This window comes from Staurois parvus, unplaced genomic scaffold, assembly GCF_062004578.1.
Source record: "Staurois parvus isolate SC_StPar_1 unplaced genomic scaffold, SC_StPar_1.0 ptg000839l, whole genome shotgun sequence".
In the NCBI taxonomy this organism is placed as follows: Eukaryota; Metazoa; Chordata; class Amphibia; order Anura; family Ranidae; genus Staurois; species Staurois parvus.
In genome coordinates this window covers 3,956,285-3,972,500 of record NW_028318635.1, presented here as the reverse complement: position 1 = coordinate 3,972,500, position 16,216 = coordinate 3,956,285, and the positions used below count along the sequence as shown (strand labels likewise).

Genomic DNA, 16,216 nt, shown 5'->3' with positions numbered 1-16,216 from the left:
TCAGAAACAAATGAAGACCTTTGTTGAAGCATAGCATTATATTGCTTGTGCAGAAACATAATTCTGCTGGTACAGGATACACTTGCAGCTCTTATCAAAATTCGGAAAGAAGACATCAGTCCTTTAAATTTACTTCTTCTTTTGGTTTAGGTTGGAATTTGGATGAGAATTCCCCTAAAGTTTATCTATTAATCATTACAAATTTTTCACTCTTTACAGACAGGTTTTAAAGCAAAAGATCAAAAGACAGTTTTCAAACCAGCAATGGTTGGTTTTTAAAATGCAAACTTTTTTAGCCCTATTTCAGTTAATAAAGAGTTTTACTGATTTCAATGCAAACAAATCAATACTTGGCTGACATCAGAATTCAATAAATAAATATATTAAATCAAATATGATAAGTTAAAATTCAGATACTCAGTTCGTGTCTGTCCTCACTGGGTTATAATCATTGAAGCTGCAGGTGAAATCTGGCACAAACACCAGTTACACTTATATTCATATGCCCTCATAAGTGACATTATATTTATTTGGATACATTTAGTCTTCTGCATTAATTGTCAAACAGTGGGAATTGATTATTGTTAAATATTATCATTTATTATTCGTTGTAGTAACCTGAAATTATTAATATCATTCTTATTATAGTTTAATGCATCACATTACGCTATTATTTTGAGTTGTTTATAAGTGTGAAAATTTAGGTATGTTGTATTGCTTTACCACAGTAACTACTGACACCATCTGTGATTGCATGAAAGTAACAGGACTCTTTGCATAACCTGTTTTGATTAATGTTATATGTTAAACCAACTAACCTCACTTTTCAGCATTATTAAATCTTAAATAGTTTTTTTTACTAACATAAGAGTACAACAGTTGCACTACTGACATATGATTAGATAATAGCTTAGCGAATGAGACAAATCTCTGTTGGCTTCTAAGGGAGAATTGATGGGCATGTCAGTGCTTATATTTGTGCCCCTAAAAATGCTGAGATGGTGAAATCTTCACATGGATGTAGAAAACTATAGGCCAGTGGCTCAGTATAAGAGAGTTTGTTAGGAGGGCCTCACTATTGTAGTACATGGAGGGACTGAAATAAGAGTTTACTGTTTGGGCATAGTAGAAATTCTTTTTAAACGACTTAATAAAAGTGAGGTAAACCTAAAAGATGAAGTTAGATGTCCTTTAAAAAGTATTCATTTATTGTTCTGGTAAAGAAAAATGTGGCAGCGCGAACATTTGCCTCCAGCCCAGTCAATGCATGCTGCCTCCAAAGATCAGAGTTTGGAACAAAGCACAACGTATAGTCCATTATCCATCCCACCACAGAGAATGTTAAAGGTGCACTGAATTAGACAGTAGTTCAGGAACAGGCAGGTTTGGAGTGGCTGACAGGGTTCAGTAGTGGTTGACCGTTGACCATTGACTCAGTTGTTCAGTGAAATATATAGCTATCCATGTTCATATTTTTTTTTTTAAGCTGGTTACAAATGTTGCTTCAGGGATATCTTGTAAAACATAGCTTGATTTTCATATATTTCAAATTAAACTTGCATATAACCCAACATCTCTCTGTTTTCATATAACGCATGTAATATCGCTTTGCATAGACCACATACGTAACATAAGCCTCATCTATTTGTGATTCTTCTGGGGGGACAAGATGATGGGAAAGGTAGTAAGTGCTATTTGGCTTAATTTATTACCATGCCATGCCCCATAGCAACCAAAATAGTTTTTTTCCCTTGTATTAATCAAAATATTGGAAGATGGTTGCTATGGATTACTGTACTTTGTCATTGCCTTTTACGCTATGAATGAAGCCTGTGTAAGTAATCCATCCAGATTCAGCACACTGTGAGCATACAGACAGCTGAATGCCTAGAACAGAAACTAGCTTCTGTTTTAATAACACTGTAACAGGCAAACAAAAGCAATGACAAAGAATTAAATGTTCCCTTGTCTTGTATTAGTTAGCCTGGTAATTCTGCTTAAAATAGTGTGTGTCCTACATTAAAAAGGGTGCATTTTCTTCCCACTAGAGAGCCTTGCTCAGATTCCTTCACTGTTGGCAGCTGTAGTGACTCAGAAGAAGCTTCCATCTTGTAGCTTTAGGTTGGTTACATTTTTTTTTGTTTTGTTTTGTTTTGTTTTATTAGATTTCATGCGCAGGCACATTTTAAAGAACCTCTAATTGTTAAGTGCAAGTTGGTTTATGTAGAAGAGCATGTATTAACATTCGCAGATCTGTAAACAAAAGATTCAGGAACATATTACAAGGAACACATCTAAAATAAGGGTGGTCCATTGGGGATCCCCAATTCCCAACAAAGAGCTAACTTCCTGACCTGTAATTTTCCAATAAGCCCATACACAAATTCTGCAGTTAGATTAACATTGCAGGTAACTTGGACCAGTGCATTTAAATTATATGTGCAATTTAATGTCATGTTACTGTTAAAACCAGTTATAAAGCTGGCAATACACCCATAGATTTCTTTTCTTCAGCCTGCAGGCTGAACAGAAAAAATATAACAGATTCCTCCACCTATGCTACACAGCATAGATAGATGAATCTGCCACCGTGGCTCTTGTAATCTATCTGAAATGAGTAGAATTGAATTGGATGCAGGCTTTGTTCAGTCAGTTTCTATTTTTCAATTGACAGACTGAAACTCCATCAGTGTATGGGTGGCCAGCATGCAAAATTTACGAAGTCTACAACTGTATGGGCTTGTACACAGGCTTTGCTCTCCTGCATTTGAAACACGTTTGATTCTGATTGGCTCTATTGGAGTACTGTCAATGACCGTTCAGATGCTGTTTTTGACCTGTGTTGCATTTCCTCAAACACAGCTTGTTCCATTGATGTGCATTTGGATTCCAAGCAAGTTAAATTCATCCTTTTTATGTCAAACGCTAGAAAAGGCCCTTCTACATGAGCCCTGTTTGAAAAGAGCAAAGTTATTACAAGATGTCATGGCCAACTACTATGTGAACCATACAGTGCCATTCTAAAACTCTGATTAGTAATGTGTTATATTCTTTCCTAGTAATCCCACAAAGTTGCCCCGCTATGTACAGTACACAAACATTTTATCCCAAAATATTTTCTGCTTTATAAAATTGGTATGCCAACTTAGTTCCGAACTGTGTCTCTGCAGTTAGATTGTGCACTGTCTGCCATAATAGACACGCCATTGCAGTAAACCTTATGGAGCCTGCCCAGGGTGGTATTTATAATTGGGCACAGTAGACCTGTCCTTATAGGTTTGCCCCACCATCAGTAGAAATACAATGGTCTCAGACAGGCTTATGTACACATTGTTACAATAACCTAAGCCCAAAAAAAAATAATAAAAAATACTTTGCAACACTAGTGATGTTTGCAAAGCAATTTAGATGTCAAAGATTGTGATCCAGAGCCAGTTGACCAGAGCCCAGTCCGGTCATTCTCAATTGTAAGGTTTGATCTAAATGGCAGATGTGATGTGTATGTGTGTATATACGCTACTCAGTGATATATCATATGCAGTATATTCTTGAATATCTGTCTAATGATTATATACGGAAAAATTCTGCACTCAGGAAAATGACCATGCACATGTTTATGGTGTTGCATTAAAGCATCTGTGTTTACCCGAGTACAGCCACGCACAGCCATTCACTTCTCTGGCCATCTCTATGCTCCACCTGTGGCTCCCCAGGCACAGAACAACACCATTATGCTAGGAATATTTTTATGACTCGTGTCCAAATATGCAGATTAGGAGTTGTGACCTCAGAGTAAAGTCTGAACTGCATACGTGGTCCAAATTATGGACTCAGAACGTACTAAGGCAAATCATTTAGCATAACCATTTTCAAAGGGAGATGTTTCAATAGCTGCCTCCATACTTCTTAAATAAAGGTTTCCTTAAAGAATTGTCTTAAAACTTGTGCAGCCTATTACCTTGAGTCGTGACACAGTGAGGTGTCCTTACACACTGCTTAATTGGAAATCTTAGAAATCACAGTATTAGACTCTTACTATAACAATGCAGACTTGACCTACCCACACTTAAGGAGGCTTTTGATAACAGTATATCATTAAATAACCCACTCAAGTGTTTTACACTTAATATCCTGTAGTTCCCAGAACTGGCTGGCAGAAATAATTACTTTATTGTAAGGGAATCCTATCTAAATAAAATAGGTCTTTCTGGGAAAGAATAGGTGGATGAGATGTTAAAATAAACTGCTCTCACTGCCAGAAAATCTCAGAGAAGATTTGGAATTCCCAAAATAGTAAAATACTATTCCTGTACTGCTCCTTCATATTTATTTGCAATGCAAGCAATAGAAAATAGTGTCTTCCTCTGTCAGGATGAAAGGGGTAGTTAATGTTCCTTCCTTATCCTCATGTGTATGACTCCCAAGGGAATGGCTATTGTCAAAGAGTATAGCTAAGGCTGGGTAGAATGTGAGTACACTTATGAACACTCAGACAGCGCATCTTTACAAGATGTTAGGCTTAGAACAATTGCCGGAGAGACTGGCTTCCTTCTGTGGTTGATAAGCTTTCAGTTACTGCCTATATATCTAACTTACAGAAAACCTGAGAGCACAAAAGTCGTAACGTTGATTTCTCTAAATGTAACCAAATCAAGATAACAAGGCAATAAAACAATGATGTTACTAATTTTGGCTTAGGAGGGTCCACTGACAAATCAATATCCTGATGATCCTGGCTTTTCAGTTAAATATTTTCTTTTACTTAAAAAAATGGCCTACTTTACAAATATAAAAACGTATCTGCAATTTGTACACCAAGATTACATTTGGTCTTGTTGTGACCAAACCCCTACTGTAGAAATGTAAAATGAAAAATGGATATCATATTGCAGTAGGTTAAATATGTAATTGCATATGAATACTTTATATTTTCATGTTCTACCATCAGGTGGGTCCTAAGCCCAGTTTCACTCAATTGTTTTACTAACCTTGTTTGCTTTGCTGCACAGTGCATATTTACATGCCTCAGTAACTCAAGCCTCAACTGAGGGCACAAATAAATTAATCAAAGGAGAACATTTTTTGCTTGCTCTGTTAAGGTGGGGCCATAGGGAGTTGCAATCAGGGCAAGAGAGGGCCCACAAGGAAACGGCTTCTGCTGTATTCTTTCTTTAAAAAATCCATACTGCTCTGTGATTCTAGTACCATGGATTGACTCCAAAATATTTTTTAATTTTATTTGGTTTTGAAAGTACACACAAGAAATGGCAAACTTCAATAAATAATAAGAATGAAAGGAAGCGTCCGTAATAGATATAAATTAATAGGCTGAAAATAATTGTACACAATACAGATAGTAAAGTAATAATCATACACTTTGTTACTTTATTTGCACTGTGTTACTTGCACAGCAAACCATAAAATGGAAAAGCACTTATATTCAGTACATGCACTTCGAATTTGCATTGCCCCATGCAGTCATAACAGATAGATCAGGCAATTTGCCTATGTCCTATTGTTTCATTTCACACTAATGTGATGAATTTTACACAGGGCAGTGTCTTGTGATGTGCTACACTTCAGGGCATTGCTAAGCATCAACCCACTACATCTTAAATTACATTTCAATAAATGAAAATGGAATAAAATTCATCTTACCACTCCTACATGATGCACACCAGCAGGCACATGTTATACAGACCATAACATGTGTCTGCTGGTGTGAATCTGTGTTCCTTTTACCCTTTTTGCACCAGATTATTAATCTTTTAAAGTGATTGTACAGTAAAAAATTTTTTTTAAATGGCAAACATTTTATATTTACCTGTTCTTTGCAATGGTTTTGCACAGAGAAGCCCCAATCCTCCTCTTCTAGGGTCCTCCCACTGGCACTCCTGGCTCCTCTCACCTTCAGAATGCCCCATAGTAAGCTGCTTGCTATGTGGCCACTCGTGCGGGCTCAATCTCAAGCCGGGCTTAAACCCAAACCGAGCTCTCTCTGTTCATTGACGCACACCCTCCTCACAGCCTGTGATTGACAGCAGTAGGAGCCAATGGCTGCTGCCTTCATGTCCATTGAGGAGGGAGAGAGAGAGGAAAGAGCTGCTGCTCTCTGGCACAGCGCTGAATGGAGATATCGCGTTCAGGTAAGTATAAGGGGGGGGGGCAGTGAGCTGAACACAGAAGGTATTTTACCAGTATGCGTTCAGGTAAAAATCCTTCTGCCTTTAGAACCACTTTAATGTGATACTAAAGTCTTGGGTTTTTTTTTTCTTAAAAATAACAAACATGTTATACTTACCTGCTGTGTGCAGTGGTTTTGTACAGAGAAGCCCAGATCCTCCTCTTCTGTAGTCCCTTGCTGGCTCTGCATGTCCATTCACACACAGAGCCATGGTTCGATCCCGCTCCCTCCGTCTCCTGATTGGCTCGCTGGCTGCAATTGACAGCAGCTGGAGCCAATGCCTCAGCCAATCAGGAGTGAGAATCCCCAGAGAACTGGGGCTCTTGTAGACATCGCTGGATCAAGAGGTAAGTATTGGGGGGGCTCCTACACACAGAAGGTTTTTTACCTTCATTCATAAAATGCATGAAGGTAAAAAACCTTGAGACTTTGGATCCACTTTAAGCAATAGTTGTCTATGGACGAATCCTACATGCTGCAAGTGAGGCTACACCTGCATTTTTTGTGAACAGCGTGGCACAGTATTTGTCAGATACCAAAATCCTGACATTTCACGTTGTCCAGTTGCTATTCTTAAAATGGTACTTAATGTCTGTCCTTTATTTTGGGTGAGTCAGCTCATAATGCTACCAGCTTCTGTGAAAGTCTGATAAGGAAAAGCCATCACTGGCATATGGGACATTATGACGCATTAACTATCCAAAAGAAATGATGCCTCATCCTATTTTTTTTAAAATGTCAAGTCCTTTCTGTAAATATACAATGTATACAGGAGTTAGCTAGAAGACTGTTGAGTTACATAATCTGAATAGCTATATATATTGATATAGATATACAGGTGCCCCTCGATTTACGAACGCCTCGGTTAACGTAATTTTCGGTTTATGAATGAAAATCCATTGAAAATAATGCCTTGGTTTACAAGTTTTTTACGAATTTTTTTCACAACACGAAGTGTATGTCGGTGCCAATTTTTAAATGCAATTGTCGGCTTTTTTTTCTTCACTATAGCTCACGGAGCTGTCACTTTCCCTGGAGTTAAAGTAAGCTTTGTTTCTTTTAACCAACTAAAAGGAAACATTGTTTCCTTTAACTTGGGGAAATAAATTAAAAAAAGAAAACTTTCTCTCTTTTAGCTGGGGGGAAAGTGACAGCTGAATCTCTGCGCTATAGTGAAGAACACAAAAGCGGTAATTACATTTAAAAACCGGCACCATAATAAATTAAAAACCGATGTGGGGTCCCCCCTCCCATCCATACCAAGCCCCTCGGGTCTTGTATGGAATTTGAAGGGAACTCCCACACCAAAATGTAAAAAAAAAATCCAAAATCCATACCAGCCCCTTATCTGAGCACGCAGCCTGGCAGGTCAGGAAAGGGGGGGGGGGGGACGAGCGAGCGCCTCCCCCTCCTCCTGAACCATACCAGGCCACATGCCCTCAACACGGGGGGGGTGCTTTGAGGCAGGGGGGCTTCCCCCCAAAGCACCTTGTCCCCATATTGATGGGGACAAGGGCCTCTTCCCCACAACCCTGGCCAGTGGTTGTGGGGGTCTGTGGGCAGGGAGCTTATCGGAATCTGGAAGCCCCCAGATCCCGCCCCCCCCCATGTGAATGCGTATGGGGTACATGGTCCCGATACTCATTTACAAAAAATAAAATGTAGCGTGAAAAAGGACAGGAGACAGTCTTTGACAAGTCCTTTATTAAAAGAAAAAACTAAAAGAATGTCCCCCCGCAGTAGGTCCAACGCCAATCATGATGCCCGCCACCACCGACCCGAAAAAAATAATAAAAAAAAAAGACTCCGCTTCCGACAATGACTCCAGCCATCTGCCTGCTCCGGTGGTTTGACAGTTCTTAAATAGGTAAGGGGTGGGGCCACCCAGGGTCATCCAATGTACCGATCAAAATTTTTGCAGGAATGTTAAAAGTTTTGATTATAAAACTACTAGCATATGACCAGCTTTAGACAGTTGTCCTTAGAGCTGGTACCCCTATTGCAAGATTTCCCTTACGTCTTGTTCTGGTGACAACTCTTAAATAATGGATTTTCCTTCACTTTCATGCCTGCTGACAATAATATCGGTACAAAGAGAGGGGGATCTCCCATGACCTAACAATATCCAAAAAAAGCTTAGAGATACACTTTAAAGCTTTGAAGAAAAAAAACATAACTGTAGGTCCCCATAAAGTGGTAGTAAATAGGTAACCTGCTTCAAAGTGGCTTAGGACCATAGGAGGGACTCATTTTTGGTACAGAAAGCATCAGCACACACCAACTCACCAACTGATAAGATAAGGATGGCTGGCCTATTTTGTGGACAGTGATGTACAATGTGTGTTTTAACTTTTGTTGCTTACACTTAATAGCTATTCTTGCTTTCATGCCCTAAGGAAGGAGCACATATTTTCTCACCTGGGTGCTTTTCATGGTCAATGCTCTGTAGCAGTGCCACCTACTGTGCTTGCCTCATTACAGCTCGGAAATCTTAGGGTCTGTAATTGTACACTAGTGTCTGAGCTCGCTTTGATCAATTATTGCATATAAATTGCACTGGTCACTTGCTGAGGTTTACAAAGGGTTGTCCTAGTTGTGGACATTACACTGTATTGGAGGAATAAAGAGTGGAAAAAAGCTGTAGGCTTCTTATGTACATTGTACAAAGCTAATAAGATAAATTTCTATTTCAGATGATGTTAGTTCTTATTTCAATGAGCAAAAATTTTTGACACTGAAATTTGTTTCTGTTCTGGCAAGCAGGCAATTCACAAATTCTGGAGGCAATCACCATTGGAGCCCGTGGTGACAAATAGAAAAATAAATATTTTACTTCCTTCTGCCTCCTCCTTATTTTTGTACTGAAACAGATTTATTTTCCTCCTTCAAGCACGAACCAGTTGCCTCTTTAACTTATAAGGCCATGTGCACTTATGCTTAGATGTAAAACCTCTGGATACCCAGCAAACAAGCCGTATGGATGACTGATGGATGGTCATATATATTATTTCCACTGGATTACTAGAGTCACTTTTTTATACATACAATGAAAGATCACTGGCAAATTATTTCTAATATAGCTTAATCTCTGGTCTATAATTTGTTTATAGAACATCACCTGTATGTCTTATGTTATCTAAACCAACATATGCAGTATACCTTCCCTCCACTTTATCTCTGTGTTCCTTCTATCCTGCATGACTACTCATATTCATTGCTAAAAAATATTCTTTGGATATTACTTCTATTGATGCCACTGTTATAATGTTGCTTGTAGAGCAATGTGATATTATAAGCCATGGATGCTGTGATTGGTGGATAAGGGATGTGAATAAGAAGTTGGTACAAGGTTGCCACTAGACCTATGCCTCTCTAAGTAGGGCTCTAACCATGCTGGATTAGGGAAACAGTAGTGACCACACTGTTATTGTTACATCTACAGCCCATGCAACATGACTTGCTCTAGTAGGTGTAGAACACTTTGCTCCTAATCATCTTTCTGCCTTTTTGTATTTCAATCACCTGAGATTAGTCCATTATCAAGCAGTGTCTTTTTTAATGACAGGAGTGTAATCCGGAAGACTATCAGTTTTTTCTACACGGATCATCTTTAAATGCCTGCATTTATATTGTTTTAGGTTCCATATATTAGACCTGTGATCTAATAGGTCTTTTCTTATTCATAGGTCAATACCACGAGTGGAAGACAATGGCTCCTGGACATAGATATTGACAACTCCCAAAAAACCAAAGGATTTTCAGTATGAACAAAAGGGGTTGTAGCTGCAAGCTGCTTTGAAAGAAATTCTCCACCAAGATGAAGCTACAGGAAATAGCTTACAGCAAAGATAAATTATATCTTTCCAATTATGAAGGCTATGCAAGTGGACTTTTGCCTCCAATGGCTTTTAACATTATGGCATCCTGTTGAACTGGATGTACTAAACTACACTAATGGAAGGTGCCACTGCAATACAGTACAATACACTGTGATCAATGGGCAAGAAGAACCAACAAACAGTTCCAGCGCATAACCCCTGCCTTGCCACAAAACGTAATGAGACAAATTCAAGGTTAAAAGTGTAATTACCATGTTAAATAATATTTTTTTCCACATGAAGAGATAATTATTATATGGTATGTAAAATAGTGTATATACTTTTTTGTAAATGTATATATGGAGATATGAGTATAAATAATGTATATATTTTAGAAACCCCTATTCTTTATTTAAACATTGGGCAATGTATCGGCTTGTTTCTACAGATATTACATATTTATTATCATTTGCAAACCCAAAGCTTTAATAAGTCGTGTAGAGATAACTGCTGAGAAAATGGCCCATCAATCATGCAGATCATTGGTAAAAATTAGCTGTGACATTTCTTCCTATAGTGATGGAGGAAATTGAGTATAATTGTAAAATCTTTGGTTTGCACTAAAGTTTATGTTTTATTATTTGGTATTAAAACTATGAAGGATCACCAGTATTAGAATGTACTTTATAAGACACTTACTAAATAATATGGCAGTCAGTATGGATTAAAATTGAGTTATTGTCCCACATTAGGGATCATTTTTAAAATCTGATGAAAATGGGCAACAATGATGATACCCAGTTATCAAGTATTCATGTGACTGTCTTACAAGAGCTTAAAAGATGGAATGCTGAAATCGACATATTTGCTATAGGCAACACTTAAACTTATTTTTATTTGCACTAAGTGAAGTAGGTCTACAATGCAAAGAGAAAACTTTTGTATGCTCCGCACATTGTAGAGTCATCTTCGGCTGTTGTTCTAATATACACAGATTGCTGACTTTACAGTACAGAAACATTTTCTGCTTATAAAGTGCTATTAAAACGTCAGCATCATATTTACCAACACCATGGCCAAAATATCATGTTGGCAAAATTGTTTTCCCCTTTAAATAATAATGGCACACCAAAAACAAAGATAAAAAAAAACTCTACTATTTTCTGTATAACCAGGACAAGGATTGGTTTGATGGCAAAGCTGCCATTAGCAGACACAAGCTAGTGGAAGGAAAGAAGTGGCTGATGCTCCTACTGGTGCTCATATCTTTTATTAATTATGGTCTTACTTTTAATTTCCAACATCAAATTGGTATTCATAAGATTCTTTCATTGGGCCAGTGACTGATACCCATTTCATTAAGTCACCCTGTATGGAGTAATATAAGACTAATGTTAGGAAAGGCTTTGTACAAGATATTGGTGCTACTTGCAATTTGTCAAGTAACTCTGTACTGTTTAATGTAATGTGTCATAGATCAATTGTATGTCACCTCTGCTGCATGTTGAACATTTACAGCTTATTCTTGTTTATCCTGTAATAACTTACATTAGTTCAAAAAATGCACCTAAGGTCAGGTGCACTGTTCCTATAGGCATCTAGTAAGTCATGTGACATGGCACTGCTGATTGGAAGTCCAGGGTTTGTCAAAGGTATGAACACTGGTCGTAAGCCTCTATTATTTTGTCATGTTCAGTAAAGATTTCTTAATTATTAAGGCTAGCTATTATGTTCAGAACCAATAGAGTTCATGTGCTGAAATCAGGCCAGTATAAGGTGAATTCTGGGTGCTATGCGGCACTTATGAATTAAGAATTCTAGTTTGCATGTGAAATTGTATATCTGTCACTTGTGGTCTTCTCACCTGTGTGCATACATTAACGTGCTTAAAATACACATTGTAGTATGCATTTACATACACTCTTTCACATATTACTACCCATTCTGAATTTTCATTGATATGTGCTTTTCATATCTAATGGAAAGTAAGGAAGACCCTTTCAGGCCGATTCACACCTGTCACAGTGAAATCTGGTAAAGCATGGCAACACACCATATGCATGTTAGCATGTTGAGGTGCTATTCAATTCCAATGGCATACCAACGCAAAGCACCGCCAAAACACATATGCTGCAGCCCAGCACAACACACATATGTTGCAGCCCACCACAACACACATATGTTGCAGCCCACCACAACACACATATGTTGCAGCCCACCACAACACACATATGTTGCAGCCCACCACAACACACATGTTGCAGCCCACCACAACACACATATGTTGCAGCCCATCACAACACACATATGTTGCAGCCCATCACAACACACATATGTTGCAGCCCTCCACAACACACATATGTTGCAGCCCACCACAACACACATATGTTGCAGCCCACCACAACACACATATGTTGCAGCCCACCACAACACACATATGTTGCAGCCCACCACAACACACATATGTTGCAGCCCACCACAACACACATATGTTGCAGCCCATCAAAACACACATATGTTGCAGCCCATCAAAACACACATATGTTGCAGCCCATCAAAACACACATATGTTGCAGCCCACCACAACACACATATGTTGCAGCCCATCAAAACACACATATGTTGCAGCCCATCAAAACACACATATGTTGCAGCCCATCAACACACATATGTTGCAGCCCACCACAACACACATATGATGCAGCCCACCACAACACACATATGATGCAGCCCATCACAACACACATATGTTGCAGCCCACCACAACACACATATGTTGCAGCCCATCAAAACACACATACGTTGCAGCCCACCACAACACACATACGTTGCAGCCCACCACAACACACATACGATGCAGCCCATCACAACACACATATGTTGCAGCCCACCACAACACACATATGATGCAGCCCATCACAACACACATATGTTGCAGCCCACCACAACACACATATGATGCAGCCCACCACAACACACATATGTTGCAGCCCACCACAACACACATATGATGCAGCCCATCACAACACACATATGTTGCAGCCCACCACAACACACATATGATGCAGCCCACCACAACACACATATGTTGCAGCCCACCACAACACACATATGTTGCAGCCCACCACAACACACATATGTTGCAGCCCACCACAACACACATATGTTGCAGCCCACCACAACACACAGTATTGTACTACTTTGTGTTGTAAAGCACTGCCTTGGCAAGATGTGAATAGTCTCTAAAAAATGATGGCACAGTTTTAGTAAATCAACCCCAAAGTGTTAGGGCTCTTTAGCACAGATGTTCCGATCGGGTCCGCCTGCCCGTTTTTGAGGCTGACCTGATCGGAACCTCCATTCTCCTCTATGGAGCAGCAGGAGTAAACGGATGTGTCTGTTTACACCTGCCGACATCCGATCTGATCTGCCAAATAGGGACTGCTGGGGATCCAGTTTCCCTTCAGTTTGTCAGATCGGGTCGGATGAAAACGGACAGGTGGTCCGTTTTAATCCAACCACCCATTGAGGAGAGCAAGCAGCTCTGTGTCTGCTCTGTAGCAGTGGAGCAGACACAGAGCTGTCATTCGCTTGCTCAGCAGGGATCATGGAGAGATCCCCCGCTGAGCAAGCGGATCTGCTAAACAGGTCCGTTCCATGTGAAAGGACCCTAAATGATGCAATCTGTCTGACAGTCATGGCCTAGAATATGAAAATCTTAGTCTGCTGACCTACATACTATATATCTACAGTGCAGTCTACCATCTCCTAGCTCTCTTCATCTAAACAGATCAGGTTGCCCATTTTGTGTACTTATTTATCTGAAAAGGTTAATTAAAGCATGTAAGTCTCAATGCATCTTATGTACATTCCTATGGCAATTGGACCTGCCGTTCCTAATTGGTTTCGACTCAAGAACTGTCATCCTTATCCTGGCTTTTCTGTGTAGTGAAGAAGTGTGCGCAAAAGTGTTTTCAGACTTGGGTGCACATGTGTTTCATGTACATGACTTAGTAGGTAGTGAAACTAGGATCAGGAAGACAGCCCTAGGGCTTCAACCTTCAAAAAAAAAAAGTTGCCCATATTTCTGTCATAACAGGTTCACTTTTTCATTACTTAAAAAATAAGTGCAGTCTCTCAAGAAAAATTGACAGTGCCATGTCATAGACTTTCTAATTAGTTTGTAAACAGTGGGGTACTCTGTCCCTGCATGTTTCGTCCAGATCAGTGTCTTCATGTATTGAAGGCAGAGACAGCCAGGCATTTAGCATCTTCAGAAGGAGATCAGCAATGGCAGACCCTGTGTTTGCCTCAGTATAGTGTTCCTATACCAATTTGACTAAAGTAAAATGCACATAAAACCAAATTTCCCCAAGATTTGGTCACACGACACTTTTGTTCACATAATATACAGTAGTTGACACAAAGAAAAACAAGCTGACCAATTTATTTATTGAACCAGTTGGTCCAAATAATTTTGGACGGATTGTTTCTTTACTAAAGTTGTATCCTATAAAATTTGAAAACTATTAACCACTAGTATACACATTCCAATCTTTATACTAGAAATGTGCAAATTGTTTTTTTCCCTAATACTCAGCAATTTGTTAAATCATGTTATATCAGTGTTCAGCATACTGGATTGTATTCATTCGTATACACCCCATTCTGCTAAATTGCTGCTTACGCTCAAACCTTGCCTCTGGAGACATACTAACTAGTTTACATGTGAAGAAGGCTTTGTCTGATACAATATACAATATTTATTGATGGTTTTGTATATTTTGAAAAAAAAAAAGTGTTTTATGTCCGTATTTTGCTACTAACCCTTTTGCTACTGTAAGGAAAAGCTGGTCCTGTATGTAGCGAAAGATAAACCAGCACTTATGATAACCACTTTACTATGTAATATACAGAGTGGTGCTTTCTTGTCATACAAGAACCGAAGTAAAATAGTTTTCTGATTTATTTCAGGGGAAAAAAGGACTATTTTATTTTATAGAAATTGTAAACCTCAGAGTATATGAGAAAGCCAAATATATAGATAAATATATATACATTTATGTAAATGACATACAGAATAAACTATTTAAAGCAGTGTTTTGCATGGTGTTCATTTATTACTATACAGAGGTTGAAGTCTGCTGGATTTATATTGAGTCACTGCTCCTGTGGGTTCCTGCCATTGAAACATCATAAATATATCTTGTAGAAAACCATATTGAAAGAACTTTTAATTCTACTCTTTCTATACTTGTCCTGTGGGTTTTGGCTGGTATGTCTGAGTGTTCATGTGTGGCATGTACAAAAAGAGAATGTCCACGTTTCAGTAATTTTTTTTTTTTAGTTTGTTTTTAAGGGATCAACATATACTTTTTTCAGTGTAAAACATCTAAATTACATTCATACATTATGGTGCCAATATGATGAATTTTTACTTGCCTTAATGAATGAGGTGAAATACAGTAAACATGCATTTTGCAAAGAATATCCAATTGTAAGGAAAATTAAAAAAAAAAAAGATTTTTGCTTGCACACGATGTCAGCACAACTTCATATCAGATACTAAGATAAACAGAAAAAAATGTTCTGTTCCGGGTATAAAGTGATGACGAACCTGGGATTTATTTGCACAGGTGGTGTGTAACTAAAATTTACTATTGAGGTAACAGTAGCTTTTTCGTAAATATAAATTTCAACAATATCTAGTTAGCTTTACCAATATAAATATAATAAAACTCAGACAAAAAAAAAAATGATATAAAATAATATCCATACCCACATGCTGTCACAAACCTACAAAATAAACTCACAGCAATATCATACCCTAAGCTTATTGACAAGTGAAAAATAGACTGGTCACTCACTGTCATACCAAGGCAACATGCCTGTTTTTTTTTTCTTAATCACACCCCAACACACTTTGCCAATGCACATGTGTTGCAGCACACCATAATGCACTACAGTGTGTTGCGGTGTACTGTGCTACAAAAAAATAGTGCATGCAACTTTTGGTGCGTTAGGCCTTTCAGTCAATTGCATCACTGTGCTGACTTTAAACAATGCATGTTACAGCGGAACGTCACTCTCTCTCAATCAACATATACTATTTGTAATCCTTAAGCTACTAGGATCAGTACATAAATAGGAAAGCATGTTATATTTACTTCTTTTAAACTTTTTTTTTTTACATTTTTTCCAATTACTTCCTGGC

The 16,216-nt window shown here is 38.4% G+C and overlaps 1 protein-coding gene across 2 annotated transcripts in view; it reads left to right on the top strand.

The window, feature by feature from the left end:
- Positions 1 to 15,100, top strand: part of SPNS2 (SPNS lysolipid transporter 2, sphingosine-1-phosphate) — a 182,655-nt gene extending 167,555 nt beyond the window's left edge. The window contains exons 12-13 of one of the 2 annotated variants that reach the window (XM_089655403.1): positions 2,049 to 2,121; positions 9,871 to 15,100. In XM_089655403.1, coding sequence (XP_089511529.1) covers positions 2,049 to 2,115 — 67 coding nt within the window. In that variant the 3' untranslated portion in view covers positions 2,116 to 2,121; positions 9,871 to 15,100. The remainder of the gene's footprint in view (positions 1 to 2,048; positions 2,122 to 9,870) is intronic. The other variant, XM_089655404.1, reaches the window with a different exon arrangement.
- Positions 15,101 to 16,216: the final 1,116 nt, after the last annotated feature.